Here is a 24,018-nt window from a genome sequence, read left to right on the forward strand (position 1 = left end):
ATAATAAAATACATATATTGAAAATCATATAGAAAAAAATTTGGAAAAACAAATCCTAAGAATTTGTTTGGTTTTTATATTAGAAATCGAAATTTTGATTGAATTATAATTCAAATAGTATTTCCTTCGTTCACAAACTAATGTCCTATTTTTCTATTTGGAACGTCCAACAACTATTGTCTATTTGGGACGTACAACAACTATTGTCCTATTTCTTTTTTTTAAATACAAATTTTACATTTTTACCTTTCATTCATTTATTACTTTTAGGGCGTGTTTGTTTGGGGGATTGGATTGGATTTACACTATTTATCCAATTTTTTCCCCAAAAACATCCAATCAAAACACCTATTTTTTATTTTTTATATTATACTAAAAATTAATTTTATATTCAAGACATCACATCAACACCTATTTATATCACATCATACAACTATTCAAATTCAAAATTTTTACTATTCAAATCTCAATTCAAAATCCAAACCCCCAAACAAACACACCCTTAGTCTCTACCATACAATTAAGGACAAATTAACAAAAAGACAATCACCTAAAAAATCGTGTAAATATAGTTTAGGACAATAAAAATTGGACGGATGGAGTAATATTTTGATATTGAGAATAAAAATTTGAAAGTATATATATTTGTTTGTTTATCCTTTAAAACGAGGGCATAATGGGAATTTGGACAGCGTACGCAGATACAGACATATATACATGTATGTGGATATGCATATGCGAGTTGCTTCGGGCAGAAGCATGGGGAGGAAGGGAGGAAGGAAGGAAGGAAGGATTAGGATGGAGTTCTTGACCTGATGGTATTGCTAAGGCCTACAACACTTGAAAGCCGCCCTTCTTTCTTTACGCCTCATTCAGCTCTACTCTACTCTACTCTGCTACAACATTCATTCCATTGCATTTCACTGCGTTTCCCGCGTCTTTTATCCACATATATATATATATATATTTATATTATATGTGTTTGTGTGTGTTGGCGCGCGTGCTCTCTCTCTCTCTTCCGCCATTGTTGGTAATGCGTGCAAGCTAGTTATTTCTTCAATTTGCCTCTCCACCGCCACCACAATTTAGCTCTCGTCCGCCGTAACGGTTTTGATTAAATTCATTCTCCTCAAGCTTTGCCGTTCCTCAATCCATTATCGGTGTTTCTATATATATATATATATATATATCTACGCAGCATCGCTTTCCTTTCTCCATCAACGGATTCGCCTTTTTCACTACTTATGACGGAATTGTGCTGCTTATATTAATTATTCACTATTTGCGTTGCGATCGGTTTCTGTATCCACGGCTTGCCTGTCTGGTTTGAGGATACAAGTTTCTGCAGTCTACGAGGTGAGTAATTCGTTTATGTGCTGCTGCTCGGCCATTCTGTTTGATTAATTTTTACTTGTTGAGTTGAAAAGTGATTGCAATTGTGTGTGTATTTGGTCCTGGAATGGAAATTTCTTTTCTTGCTTTTTTGGAGTTCGCTGCGTATAGTATTGTTATTTATATACTGGAAATCTCTTAATTATCAGTTTTCGGATTGAAAATTTGCTGCCACTTATAGAATCATTTTGTGGTATGGAATTGCAATATAGTGGATTGAAGCGTGGAGTTAGATTTGTTTTAACCTAAAAAATATCTTTGTTGCTTTGAAGAAACATCTTTGTCTTGTGTGAAGAAATAGAAAAATTGCAGGTAGGCTTTACAAATTCTGTTTGGGAAACTTTCTCTGCAGATTGAATCGGAAACCATGGGAAGCCACATAAGCAAGAAACCTGATGAAAACTCAGGTGCCAAACCCGTAAACAAACTTCAGTTTGCAACGGAATTGAATTCCTACGCGGCTGCCTGCATGGTTGACATGGATCTGCAGTCGTTTGACACGACGCTCCAAGTGCGAACAAACAATGTCATCAATGCCTTAGCTGCAGGAGTCGAAGTTCGGGCAGTGTCCTTTGATTCCCTGAGGGAAGTCACCGGATGCCTCCTGGAAATGAATCAAGAAGTGGTGAAGGTGATTCTGGACTGCAAGAAGGACATATGGAAGAATCAGGAATTGTTCGAGCTAGTTGAGGACTACTTTGAGAACAGTCTCAAAACTCTGGATTTCTGTGCAGCATTGGAAAAATGCTTGAAGCGCGCTCGGGACAGCCAGCTGCTTATCCATGTCGCGCTTCAGCAATTTGTGGAGGAAGATAACAATGGGGTGGAAGGGAACGACAAGTATTCAAAAACATTGGAAGAAATGAAGAATTTCAGGGATGCCGGGGATCCCTTCACCAAGGAGTTCTTCCTGATTTTCCAATCTGTTTACATGCAGCAAATCTTGATGCTGGAAAGGCTACAATTAAAGAAAACCAAGCTTGATAAGAAGCTGAAATACATCAATGCCTGGAGAAAGGTATCCAGCATCATCTTTGCAGCCACTTTTGCAGCTGTCCTGATATGCTCGGTGGTGGCTGCCGCCATGGCTGCACCACCTGTGGCTGCTGCCCTTGCGGCTGCAGCCTCGATTCCACTGGGGTCCATGGGGAAATGGATAGATTCACTTCTCAAGAACTATGAGAATGCTGTGAAGGGACATAAGGAGATAATCAACTGTATGAATGTGGGGACTTATGTCACCATCAAAGACTTGGACAACATCCGAGTTTTGATTGATCGATTGGAGATTGAGATTGAAGGCCTCTTGCAGAATGCTGATTTTGCCATAAACGAAGAAGCCGTCAAGCTCGGTGTGGAAGAAATCAAGAAGAAACTGGATATGTTCATGAAGAACATCGAGGAGTTAGGAGCCCAAGCCGACAACTGCAGCAGGGATATTCGCAGGGCGAGAACTGTTATTCTTCAGAGGATCATAAAACAAAATCCCAACCATTGAAGCAGTCAGTGATCAAGTATGAATCTCTCCTCAACTTCATCTCCTCAGATTTCTGCATTCTTCATCATCAAATCCCTTGTGGTTGAAATTTCAGTACATATTATTATTGTTGGTGTTGTTATTGCAAACTAAGTAAGCCTTTTAATTCATTTATTCTTTTAGGGTGTCGATAGATTGTTGTGTATACTGGTATGAATTTCTGGAAACAGTGACATACTTTATTTTATTAGTTGGTGAAAAGTCTCTCTTTTTTGCTTTGGAGGAGATGAATATTGATAGGTTGAATAGGTTTCATGCAGTGATTAATATCTGTTAGTTAGTAGCCGAAAGTGTGTTAATGAATTATCTGCACCTTTGCCCTTTTGGCCATGTCCACTTTCTAATATGTCTTAATCAGGTCATACATATAGTTTTAAAAAATAAGTACTAAGAATAATAAGGAAAGAGGAAGAAGAAGTTCTATTGCTTTAACAACATTTATTTTTATTTATAGTTTCTAGCTGAAGGTAAGCTGAATGAGTTAACAACAGTTCTATTACAACATAAACTACTGAAGGAAATAAACACAGATATAGAGAGAGATATTATACCGTCCATAGATAGTACAAATGTTAGAAGATAAATAAGGTTGAGTCCAGCAATTTATGGACCAAAAATAGGAATAGGAGAAGGGCGAATATCGAAATACGTCGCGGTTACCATGTAAGAACAGGCTAGAGAAACATAAATTCTGAAGATTGAGGAGAAAAGGGTGAGATATGTACATGCACAGGTTATGGTCATGACAAATAAGAAGTTTAGTACACACTCAGCCATACTAAGGTCAGCCTCAGTACCTTCACTAGGGAAGTGACCTCCCGAGTAAAATTCCGACAGCAGTCGGTCCTTCGTCTCAAATGTATTTATCAACCAAGTTGATACTTGGTCTTCAGATGTTGGAATGTTGTTCAGGGAAATACGGCGAATGTGGATGTGAACTTCCGAGGGGTCTATGCCGAAGGCATTGTCTAGGAACGAGGGGCACCGGTGCTTGTACCCAATTGTTACGTCGTAAACTGCACATAGAATAGAAATATTGGAATGAAGTCAATTTTAGGGTGGTGCCATCTCATAACTTAAGATCTTCAAAGCAACTTATTGTTTCAAATTTTAGGGAGTTTACTTTAGAAATATCATTCGACACCCCAAAAGTCATGACAAGTTAGGCACAAAATGTCTTGGAACTTGGCAAGAATTAAACTAACAACTTGCAAAGGTCTGGTACATTAGGTTTTAGATTATCCTACACTAAGCAAGCCTACCAACATCGCACACCAGCATGAATTGACGGTAGGATAGTTGTCAATTTCACTTACAAACATCAATTACCCGATAAGCAGGCAACCCTTAGTACAGCTACAGGAAAGACAAGGTTCAAATAGGATAGCTTTAGGCCTTGGTTATTATATAGGATTAAAAAGTCTTTATGCTTTAAATGAGGCCTAAGGCTCAAGAATACACGCAAACATAGAGACTAAACTCATCGAAGGTATGTATTCATGTATTTATAATGATACGACCCCGTCAATCTTTTTCACTCTACTATAGCATGAATAAAGAAAAAGAAACATCAATGTAGCAAGGCTCTTATAATGAATTTGAGTTCTGTGTCAAAACTGCTAAACAGAGGCTAGCCAATTTTGATAGCAGAATATTATACTGTTGATCACAAAATTAGTAATCATTCTCTTGATGAAATAAAGTCATGTTTTTATGCAATGCATTCTTCATGCCTTTGATTGGATCTTTGTGTTATGATAGAGTCGAGTGGAGTTAGGCAATTCATGTAAAAACGAGCATCAATAAAAAGAAATAGGGAGATGAAAAGAACCTGCATCCAATGAGCCCCGCAACGTTTCCAAACATGCATAAAAGCCTTTTGTCTTCGGAAGAAGCACATTATTTAGCAAAGGCAGCCCATTTTTAGATGCGTATTTTTTACTGCGTAAACACTTCTCTTCTCTGCATAATATCGCCAAAAACAGTCAAGGTTAACAATGCTTGTTTGATCCTTTCATTTCAACTCTAGCCTACAAAAACATACATCTTTGTTTTTCGTGGATTTTTTCTATTAACAAAAACTTTTATTTAAAGAAACTCAAGCACAAGATCTTCGGGTCATCAAACTTGATAGAATACGTTCATGCATTGTCAAATATCATCACATAATTCTCTAATGAAGTTCATATTAATCTAATGCAATGTTAGTAAACTTCATTGATCTTGAGAACCAAATGTCTTATTGGATTAAATATGTCACTTCCCCTATAAATCTTTTAGTGAGACTAAAATAAAAAAGGAATCTTTCACAAGCAAAAAACAAAAAAAAAAAAAAACAAAAAGAAAGCGCAAACAAGTTCTAGCCACATTTAAGCTTTTCTACCTACATTCATCCAAGATGGAAAATTTCAATCCCAACTTACGTGAAATCAGTGCCTTCGGGAAAAATAGCGAGCCACAAAGGATCCCGGAAGTCTCCAAAAGACTTGAGCAAGCTACGCATTTTCAACTCATCCTCTTCCCATTTTCGAGCAACGGGAATAAACTCCATTATGTGAAAAACCCAACCAAATACAGGCAGCTTCATCAAACTATTCTTGAGGATATACTTGATGCAACCCTCGGATTTCTTCCGCAATGCAAGGTCCCACAAGTACATCCAGTCAACTTCAGTTCTATGGTTTGCGATAAGCAACACGCGCTCTTGAGGACCAACCTGTTCTCCGGAAAAGATCACTTTAGTCTTATTTATCTTCTCAAATAGGAATGGCCACAGAGCAATCCATCTCCCAAAGAAGAAGGCCGTCAGCTTCCTGCTGAGATGTAGGCTGAAAAACCTCAGGACAACAGCTGTCCAGAATCCAAAAAAGATCAAGAGCACGAATGCTGTTAAGATCAATGTGATTATGCAGAGGATGCCACGGATCAGTCTTGGTAGAGTCAGGGGACGGTGCCGTTCCATTTGGCTATTGTAGCATTGGAAGCAAACAACCATGGATCAGATTCCATCCAATTCAGGTTGAAAAAAAACTAAAATGGGGAATGGAATGGAATGGAAGGAATCATAAATTCATAATTAACTAAGCAGCAGCCTAAGCCTACTTATAATCTAAAGCAGCAACTTGCAAACAAGGTAATGGTAGTTCTTCCAAAGGTTTATATGGTCTACTTTTCCTAATTTTAGTGATAGCACAAGTTTGAGTCAGTTTCCTGTTTGTTGTTATACATGAGGGTCCGAGAATGACGAACGGGATGATGATGATGATGATGTTTTTGCAAGCAATTTAGAAGAATTATATTGAAATCAATCAATGCAGCAAAAACTAAACTGGACAACTTCCAAACTTGGAGATGATTCACTCATTCTGCTTCTGCTTAATTTGCGACTCAATAAATAATTCAATCAAAATTAAAAATTAAAATAAAGAAAAGAAGCATAAAAAGGGGAACGCAGAATGAGATCGCAGGACGAGATGAGAGAGAGAGAGAGAGAGAGAGAGAGAGACCTGGACGATGAGGAAGAGAAGAGAATCGGTACGGCACAGGCACAAAGAGAGTCTGGAGGGTGAATTCTGGAAGAATGGGGAAGGTGAGAGCAGCTTCCTTCCTTCCTTCCTTCCTTTCTGCTTTCCTTCCTCTTCTCAACGGGGTTTTATTTTTCACGTTTTCACAGCGCAGTACGATACGCTATGATACGCTACGCGGCCTCTGGATAGGATGCGCCGCTATATATACTTACTAGTAGTATATGATATCTCTCTGCTCTAGTTCTACTCTACTCTACGCTAGTCTCCTCAACGCTCGCTCACTACCCAACACCAACGCCAACACCGTTTCAATTAACTCTTTCTTCAATTCAATGCTCTCTCTCTCTCTCTCACTCACTGCCAAACACCGTTGCAATCAATTTTCCGGATTGTTGCGCTTTATGTTTTCCCATTTATTTTTACGGTATATCCATAATAAATTTATGTTCTAATATAAAATTGATGCATGTATAATATATAAAGAGTAAAATATTATTAAATTACAAAAATTTTGGATGACACAAATTTACATAAATATTATAAAATTATAATTAATATATTAACACAATATATAATATACTTTATCATTATAATTTTAAGTATCAATTTTACTATTTTCCTGACTCAGTTCAAAGTATACGCCAATATCAAAATACCTTTAATTTTTACTTAAATTATAAATATACAATTACACAAACAATTACTTTTATACATAGGATAAAAATGTCAAAAAAATTTGTAAAAACTTCTACTAAGTAATAAAATATTGTCATTTCTTAATCTATTATAAAATTTTAAAAGACTTAACATATATAATCACAAAAGTCAATAATTCAATCACAATATTATTTTTTATAGGCAAAATTGCACCCAACTTACCTATGATTTAAAAAATTAGCGTCAATCCACCTTATGATTGTAAAATTGCATTACTTTCCCTATGTTATTAAAAATACAACATACTCTTCATTTTCTTTAAATATAATTAACACCGTCAAATTGAATATATATTTGACCATTTTACCTTTAAAATTTTTTTCTCTCCCATCCAAAATATTTCAATATTTCTTAAACTTTTGTTTCCTCCCCACCCAAAACTATTGTGCCCTTCATATTTTTCTTATAAATAGAAATTGAGTCTCATATTCCGAACACGAGACACACCATAGTTCTCTCCAAGCTACAACGGAGTGATTCCCCAACATCGTCCGGCCGCTTCGTGTTTTGGCAAGTTATAAATCTTGTCCTCAATGAAACTATAGCTTCTATTTAGAGCGATATCTATTTATATATTTCGGTTAGGTGGTACCCAAGAAGGTTGTCAAATTTGTTCTCCAAAGTGGAAGAAAACCATTCATTGAAAAATAATTTTTCTTTGGTGTTTTAGGGCTGTTTCACATTGGATGTTTTTTGTTTCTCTTCTGAGAGTTGTTTTATATATCATAATATTTTCAATAATTTTAGGTAATTGTTGGGTAGAGATTTGTCTGCACTCGAGGTTGAGATTCTTTTTTTATTTCCTATTTGATAAGTTCCACGGAGGTCACCTTGATTTCTTTTTTTTTTTTGTTCCGGTCATTGAAATTTTTATATATTCTTGTTTTTTTATATTTTATTTATAAATTATTGATTTATAATATATTATTGGTACATGTGCAGGTTATTTATTACCTTATCATTGTGTTCTTGAATCAATGAACCAAAATATCTACGTCGAAATGATGAAAGAAAATGAAGGCATTTCAGGGGATATACAAACTGAAAGGGACTATGACGTTGAAATTCAGTATGAAGGATTTGAAAAAGATGAAATTATTGGAAAATCTAGGTGTCGATGAGCCAATTTGGATATATTACAATGAGGATGATAGGGTAAGGGTATGAAAAACTCATGGTCAATTCCAAAAGATTTGGTACATGTGGTCGGAGCAAAGGTGAAGACAACATTGTTGATTTGTGGTATAGTGATGTCGATAGCAAGGAAAATGCCGGTCTTCAAACGCCCAAAGGTTCGGATAATAGAGGAGTCCCTACGTATCATGAATGGGATAAGGACACAGATTTCGATTGCATGAATTTGAAAGTGGGTTTGAAGTTTGAAAACCGCAAAAAGTATAAGAAAGTATTACAGGATTGGGTTGTACAAAATGGATGAGATCTTTTGTTCGTAAAGAATGAACGGACAGAAGTAATTGTTATGTGCAAGAAGGGCTGCCTGTAGAGATTACATGCGTCTTAGGGCTCACAATTGTGCACATCAAATTGTAAATACGCAAGCGGATTACAAATACTTAGGGACTAGAATAAAATATATGGTGAGTGACAACCCAGATATAAGCCTTCTTGCATTGAAGAAAAAGATTAAGTGAGATGTGCGTGTGGATGTGAGTCTGTATAAAATCTATTATGCCAAAAATATGCATTTGAGTTTATCAAGGGCAATACCAAAGAGCAATTTACAAGATTATATGGCTACTGTGCCACAATATGCAAGTACAATGAGGGTAGTAACTGTATACTCGATGTTGATCGTGAAAGAAATCCACCGGTGTTGAGAATGATGTATTATTGCTTGGCGGGTTTAAGGGATGGTTTTTTGCATAGATTTAGGGAAATCATAGGGTTAGAAATTGTTTTTTGAAGGGTATCAACAAGGGTCAACTTCTTACAACCATTGGGAGAGACCCTATATTTATCCAATTGCCTTTGCTTTTGTTAAGATTGAGAAGTTCGAGACATGAGACTGGTTTCTTAAGCGGCTTATGAGGGATTTAGGAGATCGGAGAAATGGGAAATGAGCTTTTATATCAGATAGACAAAAAGGACTAGTTGAGGCAGTAGTTGTTCGCGCCCCACGGGCGGAGCATAGATTTTGTATTCGGCATATATACAATAAATTTAAGACACAGTTCAAGGGACTAGAATTTAAAATATTGTTCTGGAAAGCAACCTCCCTTTACAATATGAATGAGCACGATACGGTTTTGAGTGAAATACGAAAGTTTCATTTAATAAATGGGATGGGGAAACGGCATATGTATGGTCAAGTGAAGTGTCACAATACCATTGATCGCGTGCCTTTTTCTCTACACTGACAAAAAGTGATGTGTTGGTCAACAATACGTGTGAATCCTTCAACCATTACATTATGGATGCTAGAGACTTTTCGATTATCGAAATGTTCGAATGGATTCAACATAATTTGATGGTAAGGATTCAAGTGAAGCAGGCAGGAATCAATAAATTTTCTCGTGCATTTTGCCGAAATAGTATTAAGAAAATTAAGAAGCAACATATTTTGAGCCGCAACTATTTTGCTTCTTAGGAATGAGGCAACAAGTTTAAGGTAATTTATTTTTTGAAAAATTATATTGTGCAGCTTGATATTCGAAGTTGCACTTGTGGAATGTTTGAAGTATGGGGCTATCTTTGTTGCCATGCAATAGCATCAATTGACTACCATAGACTCAATGTTGATGATTACGTTGATGAGTGCATTAAGATGGAAACATATAGACGTGTCTATATGCACAACATCACTCTTGTTCCTGACATGCATGAATTTGAGTAATCTTCCCTCGGTCCACCCGATCCTCCTATGGTCAAAGTACGCACAAGTAGACCAAAGACAACAATAAAACATGATGGCCATGATGAGAGAGATAAAAAAAAAAAAAAAAAAAAAAAACTTCACATAAAGGCTTGACTACTACATGTTCCAAGTGTCTTGAACAGAGTCATAATAAACAACGTTGTAAGAATGTTCCATTTTCTCCATCAGTATGAAAATTTACTTACATGTACTATTATTCCATAATTGAGTGATTTCTAATACTTTAGACTAATAAATCTTGCAGTGGAACCAATGAAAAAGACTTCCATTAAACTGCACTAGGTTAGGAAGAAAATTTTTTGTTATAGGTCAAGAATCGTCTCACACGAGCTAGATATGTAATTTTAGCCCTAAAAATTCCTAAATCATATTCTTTAAGATCATTATTCTAATTGGATTTTTTGTATTAAACAAATAAAACTCTTGTAATGTGGTTATATCTTCACAGGTTGGGACGATGACTGAAAGTATAGGTAATGTTACCACCACAGTTTGCCTCAGAAAGTACCATATTGATAATTTACTCTATATTACCTTATGTTTTGATAGAATGTGTGACTGTTATCAATGAACTCACAATGATTGATCACTAGGGACTTTCTAGACGCCTATCGTTAGTCTCGCTGCTATGGAGTGCACGGTTCTCTTATGCACCACGAACACACCACACATCGGCTTCAAATATACAGAGTTTGCAACCACCTTCGACATAATGGAATAGACCTATCAATTATTTTTCATATATTTGTGTCAAAATTCAGTTGTTCTATTTGTGCGGTGTATTTGTATTGCACAAACTAGTTATGAACTTGTGGCATGTTAGTTTTGTATTTATGTTGAATTTATACTATATTAGTGTTGCACATCCTAATGGTTACACAAAAAGGAGAGTTTGTTTTCATGGGGATGATTATGGTGCCGATTTTCTCAGCACACATTATATATACAAACAACACACATTAATATTACATACAGCACATGTTGTGTATAATAAATGTATGTGTTGTTTTTAATAGTAACAAGTGTGCTACATACAAGTGTATCATGTGCTAAAATTAACTGTTGTGTGTTATATGAAACTATAACATGTATTTTTAGTTCATATGATGTATTTGTATTATATTAATATATACAATATCTTGTCTGTAGTAATATTCTATGTTGTCTGTAGTAATATCGTGTGTTGTTGAGACTACAACATGTGTGTTTTGTTCATATGATGTATTTGTATTATATTAACATATACAATGTGTTGTTTTTAATAATATTATGTATTGTCTAATAGCACATGATGTGTTGTTCAGCACAGTGCTGAATTTTAAATTCAGCACTGTAGCCGCCGCACTGTTTTCATACATGTTATTTGGTATACTGAATTTTGTTTGTTTTTTGGAAAATTATTATACTCCATTGACTTATTATTGTTTCTATCAAAATTATGCCGAACTTAGATAGTCTCTTTCTTATAACATATATTTTCTATAGTTGATACATTAGAGTCATGTTTTTCATATTGATTATAGCATTTCTATTTTTCCATAATGTGTGTAGTTTTTTTTTTTTTTTTCTGATTTTGATTTTTTATTTTTCGTAATGTGTCTTGGTTTTCTTTTGTGTGTGTCATAGTTTTACATCATCATAATTTATATTCTATGCAACATATAGCAACAATCTAGCAATTAAATGATAAATAATTTTCAGTAGAAGGTGTAAGCAATTAAATATCTCGACTTCTTTCAAATTTGGATCTCTAGAACTTTTAATTGCAAGTGGAATAATATAATATTTAGACAATAGGATTACATCTAGGACTTTGGATTCTTATTATTGTACCAATTTGATATCTATATCAACACAACTACAACGGTAACAAAAACGAGACATGTAAGACTACAAAGCATTTGAAACTTTTGAAAACAAAATAAATCCAAAAAAATGTTGTAAGTTACTACACTTATATAATCTCTTGCATATAAACATAAATCTTTATTATATAATCTGTTGCAAATTATATATGAAACAGAAGTTAAAAGTTAAGAAATTCTATAAAAATATGTTTTACAAATGCAATTCTATGTACTACAACCAAATCATTGGCAACATCAATTACAATTAAATGAGTTGAATCTAGTGACAATGACATGCTTCTTTTCCTTTATTTTCTGTTGTGGGAGTATGAATATGAATTCGGCATCGGATGGATTTGCATTTCTTAGAACCATGGAGTAACTACAATTGTCTTGATCAAAATCTTAGTTTGTACAGCAGTACAAGACTTCCGTCAGAGACTTATTGAAGAAACATGTTAGAATATGAAACTGAAATTCTCTATTCCAATCATAAGAATATATGCATATTTATAATGATATACAAATAGTATAAATAAGGGAAGAATCCTATAAATCTCTTAAATAAGATAACTACCATAAATATAATATATTGCTTCTAATATATTTTAACATCCCTCCTCAAACTCAAGATATGATGAAACAAACTTGAGTTTGTTAGAAATGACCGAAAAAGATATAGCCGAGATCTTCTGCGTATGAATTTGAATTCGCTAAGATTGACTGAAAGTGGTGTAGTCATCCACTGGATCAGAGTCAAAAGCAGAACTCTCACTACCGTTAGAGTTGGAAAATAGGACTCGCTCGCTTACAACGGAACTAGAGCAAAAAACAGGACTCGTTCACTCACAACAGAGCTAGAGTCGGAAACATGAATCCATCGCTCTCAATAGAGTTAGAGTTGAAAACTAAGTTGAAAATAGGAGTCGCTCGCTCACAACGGAACCAGAGCAAAAAAGTTAGAGTCGGAAACATGACTCCCTCGCTCTCAATAGAGTTATAGTCGAAACAAGACTCTCAACGGCATTAGAGCCGAAAGTAGATTCTGTCAGTGGAGTAGTAGAGACGGAGACGACATGAAAATAACAACATGATCGTGGATAGAAACAAATACATTAATAAAATATAAAAATATATATGGGATATAACGGGTTATGGAGGTATCCAGAGAGAATTTGGCTCTGATACCATGTTAGAATATGAAATTGAAATTCTCTATTACAATCATAAGAATATATACATATTTATAATGAAATACAAATCGTTTGAATAAGGCAAAAATCCTATAAATCTCTTAAATAAGATAACTACCATAAATATAATATATTGCTTCTAAATGTATTTTAACAAAATATATAATTCAATTAAAGCCATGATCAGCTACAAAGGACTTCATTTGTTATATCTACATTCAATAAAATTTACAAGTTAATGCAAAAAGAATTATGTAAATTGGAGTTGGATCCATCACTTCGTATACACACATAATCATTGACAATGATGATCTTGATTTAACACATACTTATCATTGCCACTGTGTCATGGATTGAGTGTGTAAAGTGTAGACATGATTATTGTAATATTATATATATATATGTATGTATAATATAAACATGCAGCAACAAACAACTCAAATAGCAATCTTGAAAGAAAATCCATAAATGAATAAATGATCTATTTATTGTACAAAAAATTGATAGCTAAAATAGAATATCCCAACATATAGGGTGATCTACACAATTACAAGAGTCCAAGAGGCAAGAACACACAAATTTTATGAAATTTAAATCTTGAAAGTCAATGGACTAGTTTAAAGCAATTAAGCATGCCTGGAATTCACATTCTTCAATTTCAAAGGACAAAAATCAAAAGTTGAAATCAAACACCAAGAAAGAATTCATATTCTTACATCTCAAGATAAACAAAGATGAATAAAAGTAAATAGATGAATAAACAAAAATAGTATCATGTAAAAGGGATAATAACAAAAATCAATAGTTAAAAGAATTTTGTTTTTATTGTCCAACAATATACAATAAAAAGAATCCTTTGGTTGCATTCATTCCCTTAACAAAGTCGAATTGAAATGCAACACTGTGTGGAAGTTGTTGCCTCTCTTCTTTAGATTATTGCTGAAGAGATTGATGTATGTGCTGGGGAATGAGCCGGAAAGATTGGCCTGAGTTAGGGTTATGAAATGAAAGAATTTTATGGCGCTCAAGATCACCCAAGGGCTGTTTACGATTATATTGACTAGAGAGATGGTTAATTCGGTGGCATTATGAAGGTGGATAAGCCAAACATCAGTGAGCTTGGAGGCTGTTGATGCATGTGAAGGAGCATAAATGGTTTAAGGGGAGCTCCGCACATGTTTCTCTATAGTGACACAATTTGGACAATTAAAATGATGAAATTGATAAAATTGTAACTTTAACAAAGTGTTTTTACTTTTTCACCTAAACAATCACAGAAACAACGCATGTTTTAACAACACCTTTATGTGAAGAGATTTTGAGAGTTATGCGCTATGTTTTCAGTACACGGGGGAAAGTAATGCAATTTTATAACCATAAGAGGAATTGATGCTTATTTTTTTAAATCAAAGTAGGTTGGATGCAATTTTTCAGTTTTTTAAATTATCGATACTATTCTTCATATCTAATATAAAAATATATTCATTAAAAAATACAAAGTGAAATTTAACTTATAGAAAATTAATTTTGAAATTTTCAAAATTGGCTTTTTAATGAGTTAGAAATGCATTGACCCAAATATGTGAATTAATTGAGATTTTCTCAATTATTTTAGACAAAAAAATTAAGATTTAAGCTTATTAAAGTAACCAAAGTTATGGTCAAACCACGGTGAGTCATACGCACGTGCCACCTAACTGTACATAGCAATTATAGGTCTAGAGCTAACAAAAATAAGCACAATACAAAAATTAGATCAAAACACGGTGTGAAAAAATAGGCCCAAATTTTAGACCGTGTCTGGGCCCATCAAGATCGGGCCGTACCTGGCCCAGGCCAAATTCATAAATTAAATATAATTTTAAAAATATATTAACAAATGAATTTATGTGAAAAATAATATTAGGTCATGAGTTTAATTTTCACACTTATCTTATAAAAATTAATAAATTGTTTCAGAATTTTTTTAAAAAAAAACTAAACTAAAAATTAAAAAAAAAAAAGGCTAGCCCGGTTTCAAAACGGGTCGTGGTCGGGCTTGAATTTTTTTAGGCCCGGGTAGAAACTGGGCTATGCCGTCTGGTCCAAAAATATTCTCTGGCCGGTCCTGGTCCAATTTACCACCTCTACATAGGTTATGAGTTCGAGGATCATGGGTCTTGCAGCCTAGTAAATACTTGGCTTGACGACTTTAAAATTTTAATAAAAGATTGATAACCACCAAAAAAATAATATTTTATCTTTTGTGTCGAGATGTGTTCAAATTATAGTCCATGAGAAAGCTAAGTATAAGCCCGGATATTTGGCCCAAATCGCAGAGGAAGAATCTGGATAAAATCTTATTCCATCGAATGGCCATCTGTTGTCATATATATCTGTATGATTGCGTTAATTACGACGGAAATTAAAACGATAATTATGACTGATGTTATGACAATTAAATGTGACTGTCTTATCCAAGTGGATGTTCCTATATTAAGGGCATCCTTATTCATTCTCAAACACACTAACTTGAACATTCCAACTTTTCCTCGTTTTTTATCTCAATTTTTTTTTTTTCTTAATACTTCAATGATAACACTATTTTTGGATATGTTCTTTTAATGATTTATATAAGCAAGAAGCCAAAGTATTTTGAAAAAATGAAGCTAAAGTATTTTGAAAAAATGTGTTTTTAATATGGTTTTGTATCATTTGATATACTTTGGTATATTGAGAATTTAAGCTGTATTTGGAAAAATAAAAGGAGAGAAATGCTTTTTTATGTGGTCGTGTCAATCTGTTGCGTTGTCAGATTACGAGATTTTTCGTGCTTATAAGGATTGTGTTAAATCCAACATGATTGTGTTCAAGTCAACACAATCATATTCAGTATCAGTCGGCAAAGTATGAGACTAAGCTTGATTAATTTTAGTTTGAATAAGACCAAAATTCGAAGAATAATTTTAATAAAATTAAAATTGATAATTATAATATACCATAGAACAAAAATAATAATAATAATAATAATATTTTCCGAGGAGCTATATCGATTTCTTGAATGGACTCAAATAGCCTCTTAGATGGTTCTTAGTTAATGAGTTTGGATGGGCCCATATTATGGACTCAGGCCCAGAATCATTATATAAGCCCAGCCCTGGCTGGGATTGTGGAATTGATGAAATTAGTGCTGCGATGACGATGACGATGACGACGTTGCTGGACTTGTCGGGTTCTTTCAGAGATAATACCAGATTATGGCTGGAATTCTGCCACTTGAGTAATTGTCGATGGTGTTTGAGTATTATGGTAGAAAATGATTCTCTTGGTTGATGGAGTCTTGAAGGGAATTGTTAACGATGACAATGATTTTTCTGGAAAATACGGCCATTTGTTTGCTTCTTCTTCTTCTTCTTCGTCTTTTGCTTCTCCACGAAAGCGATGGGATTGGGAGAACCTGCATCACAATAATTCCATGCAAAATTTATTGGCCACAAACTGCCAGTGTGCCCGGGGGATAAATACCGCGCTATGCATCACAGGCGTGCACCGTGCGCGAATTGCGTGTTGACCTAGAATGGCGATTTCTCTGCACTTGTGTCGTTTCTCCACCGGGACGGAGCTTTCCTTGCCGGATACCAGATTGTTCCGCCAGCGGAACCCGTACTTTGTGCGATGCGCTGCCTCCGGAGAAGCTGCAACTTCTTCGCTAGAGGCAGGGACGGACTTCGACGCCAAGGGTTTTAGGCACAATTTGACGAGAAGCAAAAATTATAACCGCAAGGGGTTTGGGCATAAAGAGGCAACTCTTGAACAGATGAGCCAGGATTATACAAGTAAGTGTTGTGCTGTAGATCTTTGTGTATGAGCTCGGGCTTTGGTGAAATTCACTCTTTGATCTTGATGGAAACCAAACAATGATCGAATCGATTTTATTATTATTATTTTTTGAAGTTGTCTTCATGGCTTCATTAAGCAAGATTTTATTGCTGTCTCGGTGATCTTGAGCTGCAAATTCCTTGATTTCACAGTTATTGAGGATGGTGATCCTATGAAATCATTTCCTTCTACCATCTCATTTTGCATCTTAAATAACTTCTTTGTAGACACACTTCTATGTTGTTCACCGCAACTGCTCCTTTACATTTATTTAGACTAATGTTATTGGACCATTCAGGTGACGTCATTCAGACACTGAAAGAGAACGGAAATGAGTATACATGGGGAAATGTTACGGTGAAGCTTGCTGAAGCTCATGGATTTTGCTGGGGGGTCGAACGGGCTGTTCAGATTGCCTATGAAGCAAGAAAGCAGTTTCCCAACGAGAGGATTTGGATCACTAATGAAATCGTTCACAATCCAGTTGTTAATCAGGTTTCTGCTTATATCATAATCCTTGTTAGAATGTAGTCAGTTGTTATAGGAAGAATGATTCTGAAAATAACACCATGATATGTTTTGCTCTGTACACGAACAACTGCTTATTGTATATATCTCCCATATCTCTATTTGTTGGGTATAGCCGTATACTAAGAGGTACTGAATGAAGCCTAGTCAATTAACTCTTTGCGCAGCATGCTTTATTCTCTGTGTTTATCTTTTGGGAATCTGCAGTTTACTCTTATGAATAGGTTAAATGTCTATGTACCGGTAACTATACCTTATTTCGAGAAATGGATTTCGGCAATTAGTTGTAGATTGAAGAAAATTGATATTATTGGTATATCCATCTAAACAGCTTGAATTTGTTATTTGCCACCAGAATCTTGCAGACATGGAAGTGGAGGATATTCCTCTTACCAATGGTGAAAAGCAATTTGATGTTGTTGACAAAGGTGATGTTGTCGTACTTCCTGCTTTCGGAGCTGCTGTGGAAGAGATGAGGATTTTGAGCGAGAAGAATGTCCAAATAGTTGACACAACATGCCCATGGGTATCCAAGGTAGCTAAATTTTCAGTCAAGGTGTTACCAGAAGTAATTATTTGCTTGATTTTATAGTCATTCCTGTCTTTTCTTGTTAAGGTCTGGAATATAGTCGATAAGCACAAAAAGGGGGAGTACACTTCAATCATCCATGGAAAATACTTTCATGAAGAGACTATAGCAACTGCTTCTTTTGCTGGGAAGTATATCATTGTAAAGAGCATGGCGGAGGTGCGATCAATTTTCCATCAGCTTCAGTCTCTTATATTTGTCTATCTAGCATAATACATATTTTAGTGAACATGTATGTCGCAGGCAACATATGTGTGTGATTACATTTTGGGAGGCAAACTTGACGGTTCGAGCTCAACTAAAGAGGCATTTATGGAGGTACCTTGATACCTAAATTCTCGAAAGTATTCTTTCTTTTATTTTGGTAAAAAATTCTTAGTATCTAATCTGATATGTCAATGTCCAGAAATTTAAAAATGCTGTGTCCAAGGGGTTTGATCCAGACATAGATCTCGTAAAAGTTGGTATTGCGAATCAAACTACAATGTTGAAAGGAGAAACTGAGGAGATTGGTGAGTCAGTACACATAAACACACAAATACACAGATATATCAATGTCTCGATATGTATATATTCTGTCCCGTTCCTCTCATCACATGCTTGTTCTAACGGCGGATTGCTCTATTCTGCAGGAAAATTAGTCGAAAGAACCATGATGCGTAAATATGGAGTGGAAAATATTAACCATCACTTCCTGAGCTTCAACACAATTTGTGATGCAACTCAGGTACTTGTAGTTCATTTAAATTTAATAATATAATAAAATAAAATAGTTGGCGCACAGTAAGTATGCAGACATACATATAGGATATCGAGTCTGACTCATATGCGAGTGTGTGTAGGAGCGGCAAGATGCTATGTATAAACTAGTGGAAGAACCATTGGATGTAATGCTTGTGGTAGGTGGGTTCAACTCTAGCAACACATCACACTTGCAAGAAATTGCTGAAGAGCGGGGGCTTCCATCGTATTGGATCGATAGTGAGAAAAGAATAGGTCCCGGGAACAAGATAGCCTACAAGTTGAAGGTACGATTCTATTGTATTGTATTGTAGCACGAAATTCATATTAATTGTGAATAACACAGATTGAGATTGAGATTGAGATTGCATATATGGATTATGTATTTATATTTCAGCACGGCGAGCTGGTGGAGAAAGAGAATTGGTTACCCAAAGGTCCTATTACAGTCGGCATAACTTCAGGTGCATCCACTCCTGATAAGGTTGGTACACAACCCACTTCATCCAATTAATAGGAAAAATTGTGATTTGAAAAGTTTGTTTTTTTTTTTTCCGTGAGTTAGAAACAGCGTGAGACTTTTTCGTATTTTTTAAAATATTGCACAAAATTTCCTAAATATAACGCAATTTCTAGGAGATTCTATGCATCAAACATGGGGGAGTCTCTTGTATTTCTAAATTGCGACTTTTAGTGGATTTATAAGCAATTTTGACTGGTTAATAACTTTGTTGTTATTACAAAATGGATGTTTGTTTTCAGGTTGTTGAAGATGTCCTAAATAAAGTTTTTGAGTTGAAGAGGGAGGAGGAGGAATCACTATTGCAGCTTGTATAGGATGGTATAGTTTAGTATAGAATAGTCTATAGAATAGAATAGAAGAAAGATTATAGTTGTAATAAACTAGTAATCAAACCCGAAACTAACACCAGCCAGCCTTCCATTGTCGCACTATTGCATGCTGGATTCAATCAATTTAAGCCTTATATAAGAATAATATGCATAGGGTAAGATCATTTTGAGTGATTAATTTGGATAATATTGATTTATTCAATACAATAATAATAATTTATAGGATCCTTAATACAATTTAATTTTTAATATTATTTAATAAAATATTTGAATTGTCATTCTTTTTAGATATTTAGAACTATTTTATATAAATATAGTTATAATTTTTTGTTTACTATATTTTGATCTTATTTTAAATGTAATTTACCTTTTTATTTATGTAAATTTTTTGTTAATAAAATATAAAGTGATGAGAACAATATAAAATATATTGTTAAAATTTAATTTATATTGAGGATAAAATTAAATATAATTTTTGAATAATAGAAAATACTTACGCATTTTACATAATATTACCGAAAAATGTCATTAAAAGACTTTGTTTACTTGTGAAATTTTACATCTGATTTTACTATTCTAATTTTTTTTTTCCTCCAAAAATATCAAATCAAACACTCAATTTTTATTTATTTTATTACATTAAAATCTAATTTTATATTCAAAACATCACAACAATTCATATTTATATCACATCAAACAACTATTTCAATTCGAAATTTTACTATTCAAAATCAAAACCTCACAAGTAAGAGTTGTTTTTAATTTTTTTTTTTTTGTATTATTACTTATAAAATATTAATATTCTAAAATTCACGTACAAAAAATAAATAGCTATATTAGAGGCAGACCTAGGAATGTAACCGGTGGGACGGTTCCTCCTCGAACACCTTCCCATCGGCCTAGCAATTCTTGACACCTTTGAGAACTTGTTAGTATAGCCTTGCTTGCAATTCCAACACATACTAAAAGTAAGAACACTATAAGATGCATCCCGTAAAGTAAAGTGTTTATTAATTTTCAAAACTGAAGTGAAGTACAAGTGAGGACTTATCCTCTATATATAACACTCTAACGGACCGGGTCTAACATGGGCGAAATCAAATCCACACTCGGATACGCTATATCGTAACAAACTACGGATAAAGATACCTAAATAAAGAGATACGGATAAACTAAATCTAGTGGATAAACATCAACTCGGCTTCTAGAATGTTCCGGAATATTCTAGGAGATTCTGGAACATTCCGGAAGGTTCCGGAACATGCCACGGGGTTCCGGAACATCTTGAAGGATCTCCGCTAGCCTCTCCGTGTTTGCGTGCCGCAGACCCCTCCTCAGCGCTCCTTTGCATTCTTCTCGGCAATACTCTCTCCCTGGCCCTCCTCGGCCGCCTCTTCGGCATTGCTCGGTCAAAGTTTCAGTCCATGACATCCTCCCCCACTTGAACTAGGCATTGCCCTTAATGTCTCCAAGTCACGAGTACACTCCTCGAACAGCCATACGCCTCTGGTCTCCCTCTAGCTCGCCTTGGACTTATATAATCCACGCCACCTAGCCGGGAACTTCATCAGCAGTTTTCGACTCAGGTGTCCGACCTCTTGTCCGCCACGATCTCTTCCGCCATCTTGTCGGTTCCGTTCTTTATGAGCCCCACATCTTCTCATTTAGACTTTCGGAACATCCTCCTTTGGCCCGTCCACGTCTTTACTCCTCGTCGGGACTTCTCCAGGTTGGATTTGACGACTCCTACACGACCTCGCCAATGTTTACTATGGTGTACTGTTGGCCGGCTCGGTCTCTCGTATACTCTTACTAGCTTCTTCGGCATTACCTGCTAGAACTCAAACATTCCCTTGCAACTCAAAGTGTCTGTCACACCATTCGTCCTTCCAAGTCGACGTTTGCTCTTCAACTCAGTCTCCGCAAGGATCATACACGGTTTCTCCTTAACACCCACTAACTCATTAAGGGGCATCTGGTATGTAGACCGAGGGGCTGGTCTTGCTCCACTCACCTCATCGACACCAGGATTGATCGTCTTACGAGGGGGTTGCCACTTAGGCAGACCATCCCGTGTGGTTTTCTCGACCTCTTTGAGGGCTCGCCCTAGGTCGTTAGACGGGCCTCTTATGTCTTGCTCGCAATCACTAGCGATGCTCTCGTCACTTTTTCTAGAGTCGACTCCCTTTCTCTTTGACCCTTCTTCACTTGTTTCGAGTTGAACTCTATTTCCCTGTAAACCATCACAGTACACAGTGTCCCACCTTTTGTGATTGTGAACCTTTGCTCATGCGGGACCATTTTAGGCTTGACATGGTTCATGAACCTCATCCTTAGAAATACCGCATACTCGTCCATAGGAGCTATATTGAATAGTTCTGTACCTTTCCAATCGCCTAGCTAGATGGACACGTCTCTAGCCACCCCAGCTATGGGAGTCCACCCACCATTGACTCCCTTGAATCATCCTCCAGAAGGTGCCCACCGTAGGCCAATCATACGGGCTAGCTGCTCGCTGAGGTAGTTGTCATTAGCACCCGGGTCGAGCAAGCATGTCACCGACACTCCACCTATCCACGCTTTAATAAACATCCTTCCTCTAAAGGTATCAGCAGGAGCCGCCTTTTGAGTGCAGGCTACCCAGCCTTCTGTCACCTCTGGCGGCACGTCCAACACCACAATATCTCATCGACTTGGACAATCCTTAGCATAGTGATCCTTGCTCCTGCAGACCAAACACCGAACATATGTCGGCCCTGGCCTCCTCACATTCCCGACCTTAGCTGCGGATTTCTGTCAAGTCTCGTTGGTATCACTAGCCCGTGGAGTCTGCCAAGTTTGGTCTCCCCCACTTCTGTCTTGGTTAATCCCCCTTGATTGGTCATCTTCGCTGGGCTTCTCTTGCTCGACCTCAAGTAACCATCGAGCATACCTGATTGTTCCGTTGACAGTTGAAGGGAGCTTCTCCTTAATCCTCAACTTAGTCCACGGTCTCAGGTCCTCCAAGAATGTCAACAACGCCTCCTTAGACGACATACTTGGCACCTCTAACAATAGATCGGAGAACTTCTCGATGTACTCCTTCAAGTGATCCTCTCGATGTTCTAACCGATGAATTGTACACCATGCCTCCTCCTCTACATCAGCCGTTGCAAATTATACCTTAAGCTCAAGCTTGAATATTTTCCAAGTCGTGATGCCTCCCTTATTGCCATGCATCCCCTCGTTCTGCCTCCACCAAGTACGGGCCAAGCCCTTTAGGAACCAAGATGCCGTGCGGATCTCCCATGATGTCGGAATCTTTGAGGTATTTCTCCATATCATAGAGAAATTCATCCACAGCTCGAGCCTTCCACTCCCCAACATAACTCTCTGGACACGGTATATTCCCCATTGGGATTGCCGAGGCAACCCCGATCGGTCTCCTCGTCTGGAGTTCGGCTAGCGCCGCCCTTACCATTGTCAACTCCTCTAGAACACTCGAAGGTTCTGCAACCTTGGGTTTCTCCAGCCTCGCGATCTGAACCCTGTACTCTGCCACGGTCTCCTTCAGTGTGACTACCCCGGCCTTCAACGCCTCTGTAAGCTCCATCATTGTCAGTTCCCGTTTACGAGACTCCTCCCTCTCGGCATCGATCGAGACCAGTATCCCATCGCACAACTCATTAAGTTTGTCATGATGATCTCCAACGGTCAGCTCCACCCTGGCCAACCTGGTCTCGAATGATCTCATGATGTTTGCAGGCTAGTCCCTCGTGTTCCTCCGGCTACGCCTCGAGACCTGGTTTTCAACCTCAAACTCAACATCAGACTTATCGGTCGCCATCCCTCAAACGCAGCTCTGATACCACTTGTAACGGGTCGGACGGTTTCTCCTCGAACACCTTCCCGTCGGCCTAGCAAATCCTCGACACCTTCGAGAACTCGCTAGTACAGTCTTGCTTGCAACTCCAACACATGCTAAAAGTAAGAACACTATAAGATGCACCCGGAAAAGTAGAGTGTTTATTAATTCTCAAAACTGAAGTGAAGTACAAGTGAGGACTCCTCCTCTATATATAGACACTCTAACAAACCAGACCTAAAATGGGTCAAATCAAATCCACACTCTGATACGCTATATCGTAACAAACTACAGATAAAGATACCTAAATAAAGAAATACGGATAAACTAAATCTAGCGGATAAACATCAACTCGACTTCTAGAATATTCCTGAATATTCTAGGAGATTTCGGAACATTCCAGAAGGTTCCGGAACATGCCACGGGATTCCGGAACATCTTCAAGGATCTCCGTTAACCTCTTCGTGTTTGCGTGCCGCAGACCCCTCCTCGACGCT

General features: G+C 36.5%; 3 protein-coding genes across 3 annotated transcripts; 2 read left to right on the forward strand and 1 right to left on the reverse strand.

The window, feature by feature from the left end:
* The first annotated feature begins 755 nt into the window (after nt 1–755).
* Nucleotides 756–3,219, forward strand: LOC127252621 (UPF0496 protein At4g34320-like). Its single transcript, XM_051276884.1, has 2 exons — nt 756–1,356; nt 1,745–3,219. The coding sequence occupies exon 2, from the start codon at nt 1,760–1,762 to the stop codon at nt 2,888–2,890; it is 1,131 nt and encodes a 376-aa protein (XP_051132841.1). The 5' UTR covers nt 756–1,356; nt 1,745–1,759; the 3' UTR covers nt 2,891–3,219.
* Nucleotides 3,220–3,326: 107 nt separating this feature from the next.
* Nucleotides 3,327–6,739, reverse strand: LOC127252622 (probable 1-acyl-sn-glycerol-3-phosphate acyltransferase 5). Its single transcript, XM_051276885.1, has 4 exons — nt 6,436–6,739; nt 5,353–5,895; nt 4,761–4,891; nt 3,327–3,945 (listed from the first exon to the last, which is right to left on the reverse strand). The coding sequence occupies exons 2-4, from the start codon at nt 5,889–5,891 to the stop codon at nt 3,533–3,535; spliced, it is 1,083 nt and encodes a 360-aa protein (XP_051132842.1). The 5' UTR covers nt 5,892–5,895; nt 6,436–6,739; the 3' UTR covers nt 3,327–3,532.
* Nucleotides 6,740–16,463: 9,724 nt separating this feature from the next.
* LOC127252575 (4-hydroxy-3-methylbut-2-enyl diphosphate reductase, chloroplastic-like) lies at nt 16,464–19,864 on the forward strand. The gene is made up of 10 exons (XM_051276804.1): nt 16,464–16,924; nt 17,266–17,462; nt 17,851–18,030; nt 18,112–18,243; nt 18,328–18,402; nt 18,491–18,596; nt 18,717–18,811; nt 18,927–19,112; nt 19,223–19,309; nt 19,588–19,864. The coding sequence occupies exons 1-10, from the start codon at nt 16,666–16,668 to the stop codon at nt 19,660–19,662; spliced, it is 1,392 nt and encodes a 463-aa protein (XP_051132761.1). The 5' UTR covers nt 16,464–16,665; the 3' UTR covers nt 19,663–19,864.
* Nucleotides 19,865–24,018: the final 4,154 nt, after the last annotated feature.

The sequence above is a fragment of the Andrographis paniculata genome, unplaced genomic scaffold (assembly GCF_009805555.1).
Source record: "Andrographis paniculata isolate CXL003 unplaced genomic scaffold, ASM980555v1 Contig46END, whole genome shotgun sequence".
Taxonomy (NCBI): Eukaryota; Viridiplantae; Streptophyta; class Magnoliopsida; order Lamiales; family Acanthaceae; genus Andrographis; species Andrographis paniculata.

Excerpts from the sequence above, each read along its gene's own strand:
- LOC127252575 (XM_051276804.1), top strand. The coding sequence starts at position 16,666 with ATGGCGATTTCTCTGCACTTGTGTCGTTTCTCCACCGGGACGGAGCTT. Across the intron at positions 17,463-17,850 it reads ACAATCCAGTTGTTAATCAG|AATCTTGCAGACATGGAAGT; the intron begins GTTTCTGCTTAT and ends ATTTGCCACCAG. Across the intron at positions 19,113-19,222 it reads AGATAGCCTACAAGTTGAAG|CACGGCGAGCTGGTGGAGAA; the intron begins GTACGATTCTAT and ends TTTATATTTCAG.
- LOC127252622 (XM_051276885.1), bottom strand. The coding sequence starts at position 5,891 with ATGGAACGGCACCGTCCCCTGACTCTACCAAGACTGATCCGTGGCATC. Across the intron at positions 4,892-5,352 it reads CCCGAAGGCACTGATTTCAC|AGAAGAGAAGTGTTTACGCA; the intron begins GTAAGTTGGGAT and ends GATATTATGCAG. Across the intron at positions 3,946-4,760 it reads GCGGGGCTCATTGGATGCAG|TTTACGACGTAACAATTGGG; the intron begins GTTCTTTTCATC and ends TTCTATGTGCAG.
- LOC127252621 (XM_051276884.1), top strand. The coding sequence starts at position 1,760 with ATGGGAAGCCACATAAGCAAGAAACCTGATGAAAACTCAGGTGCCAAA.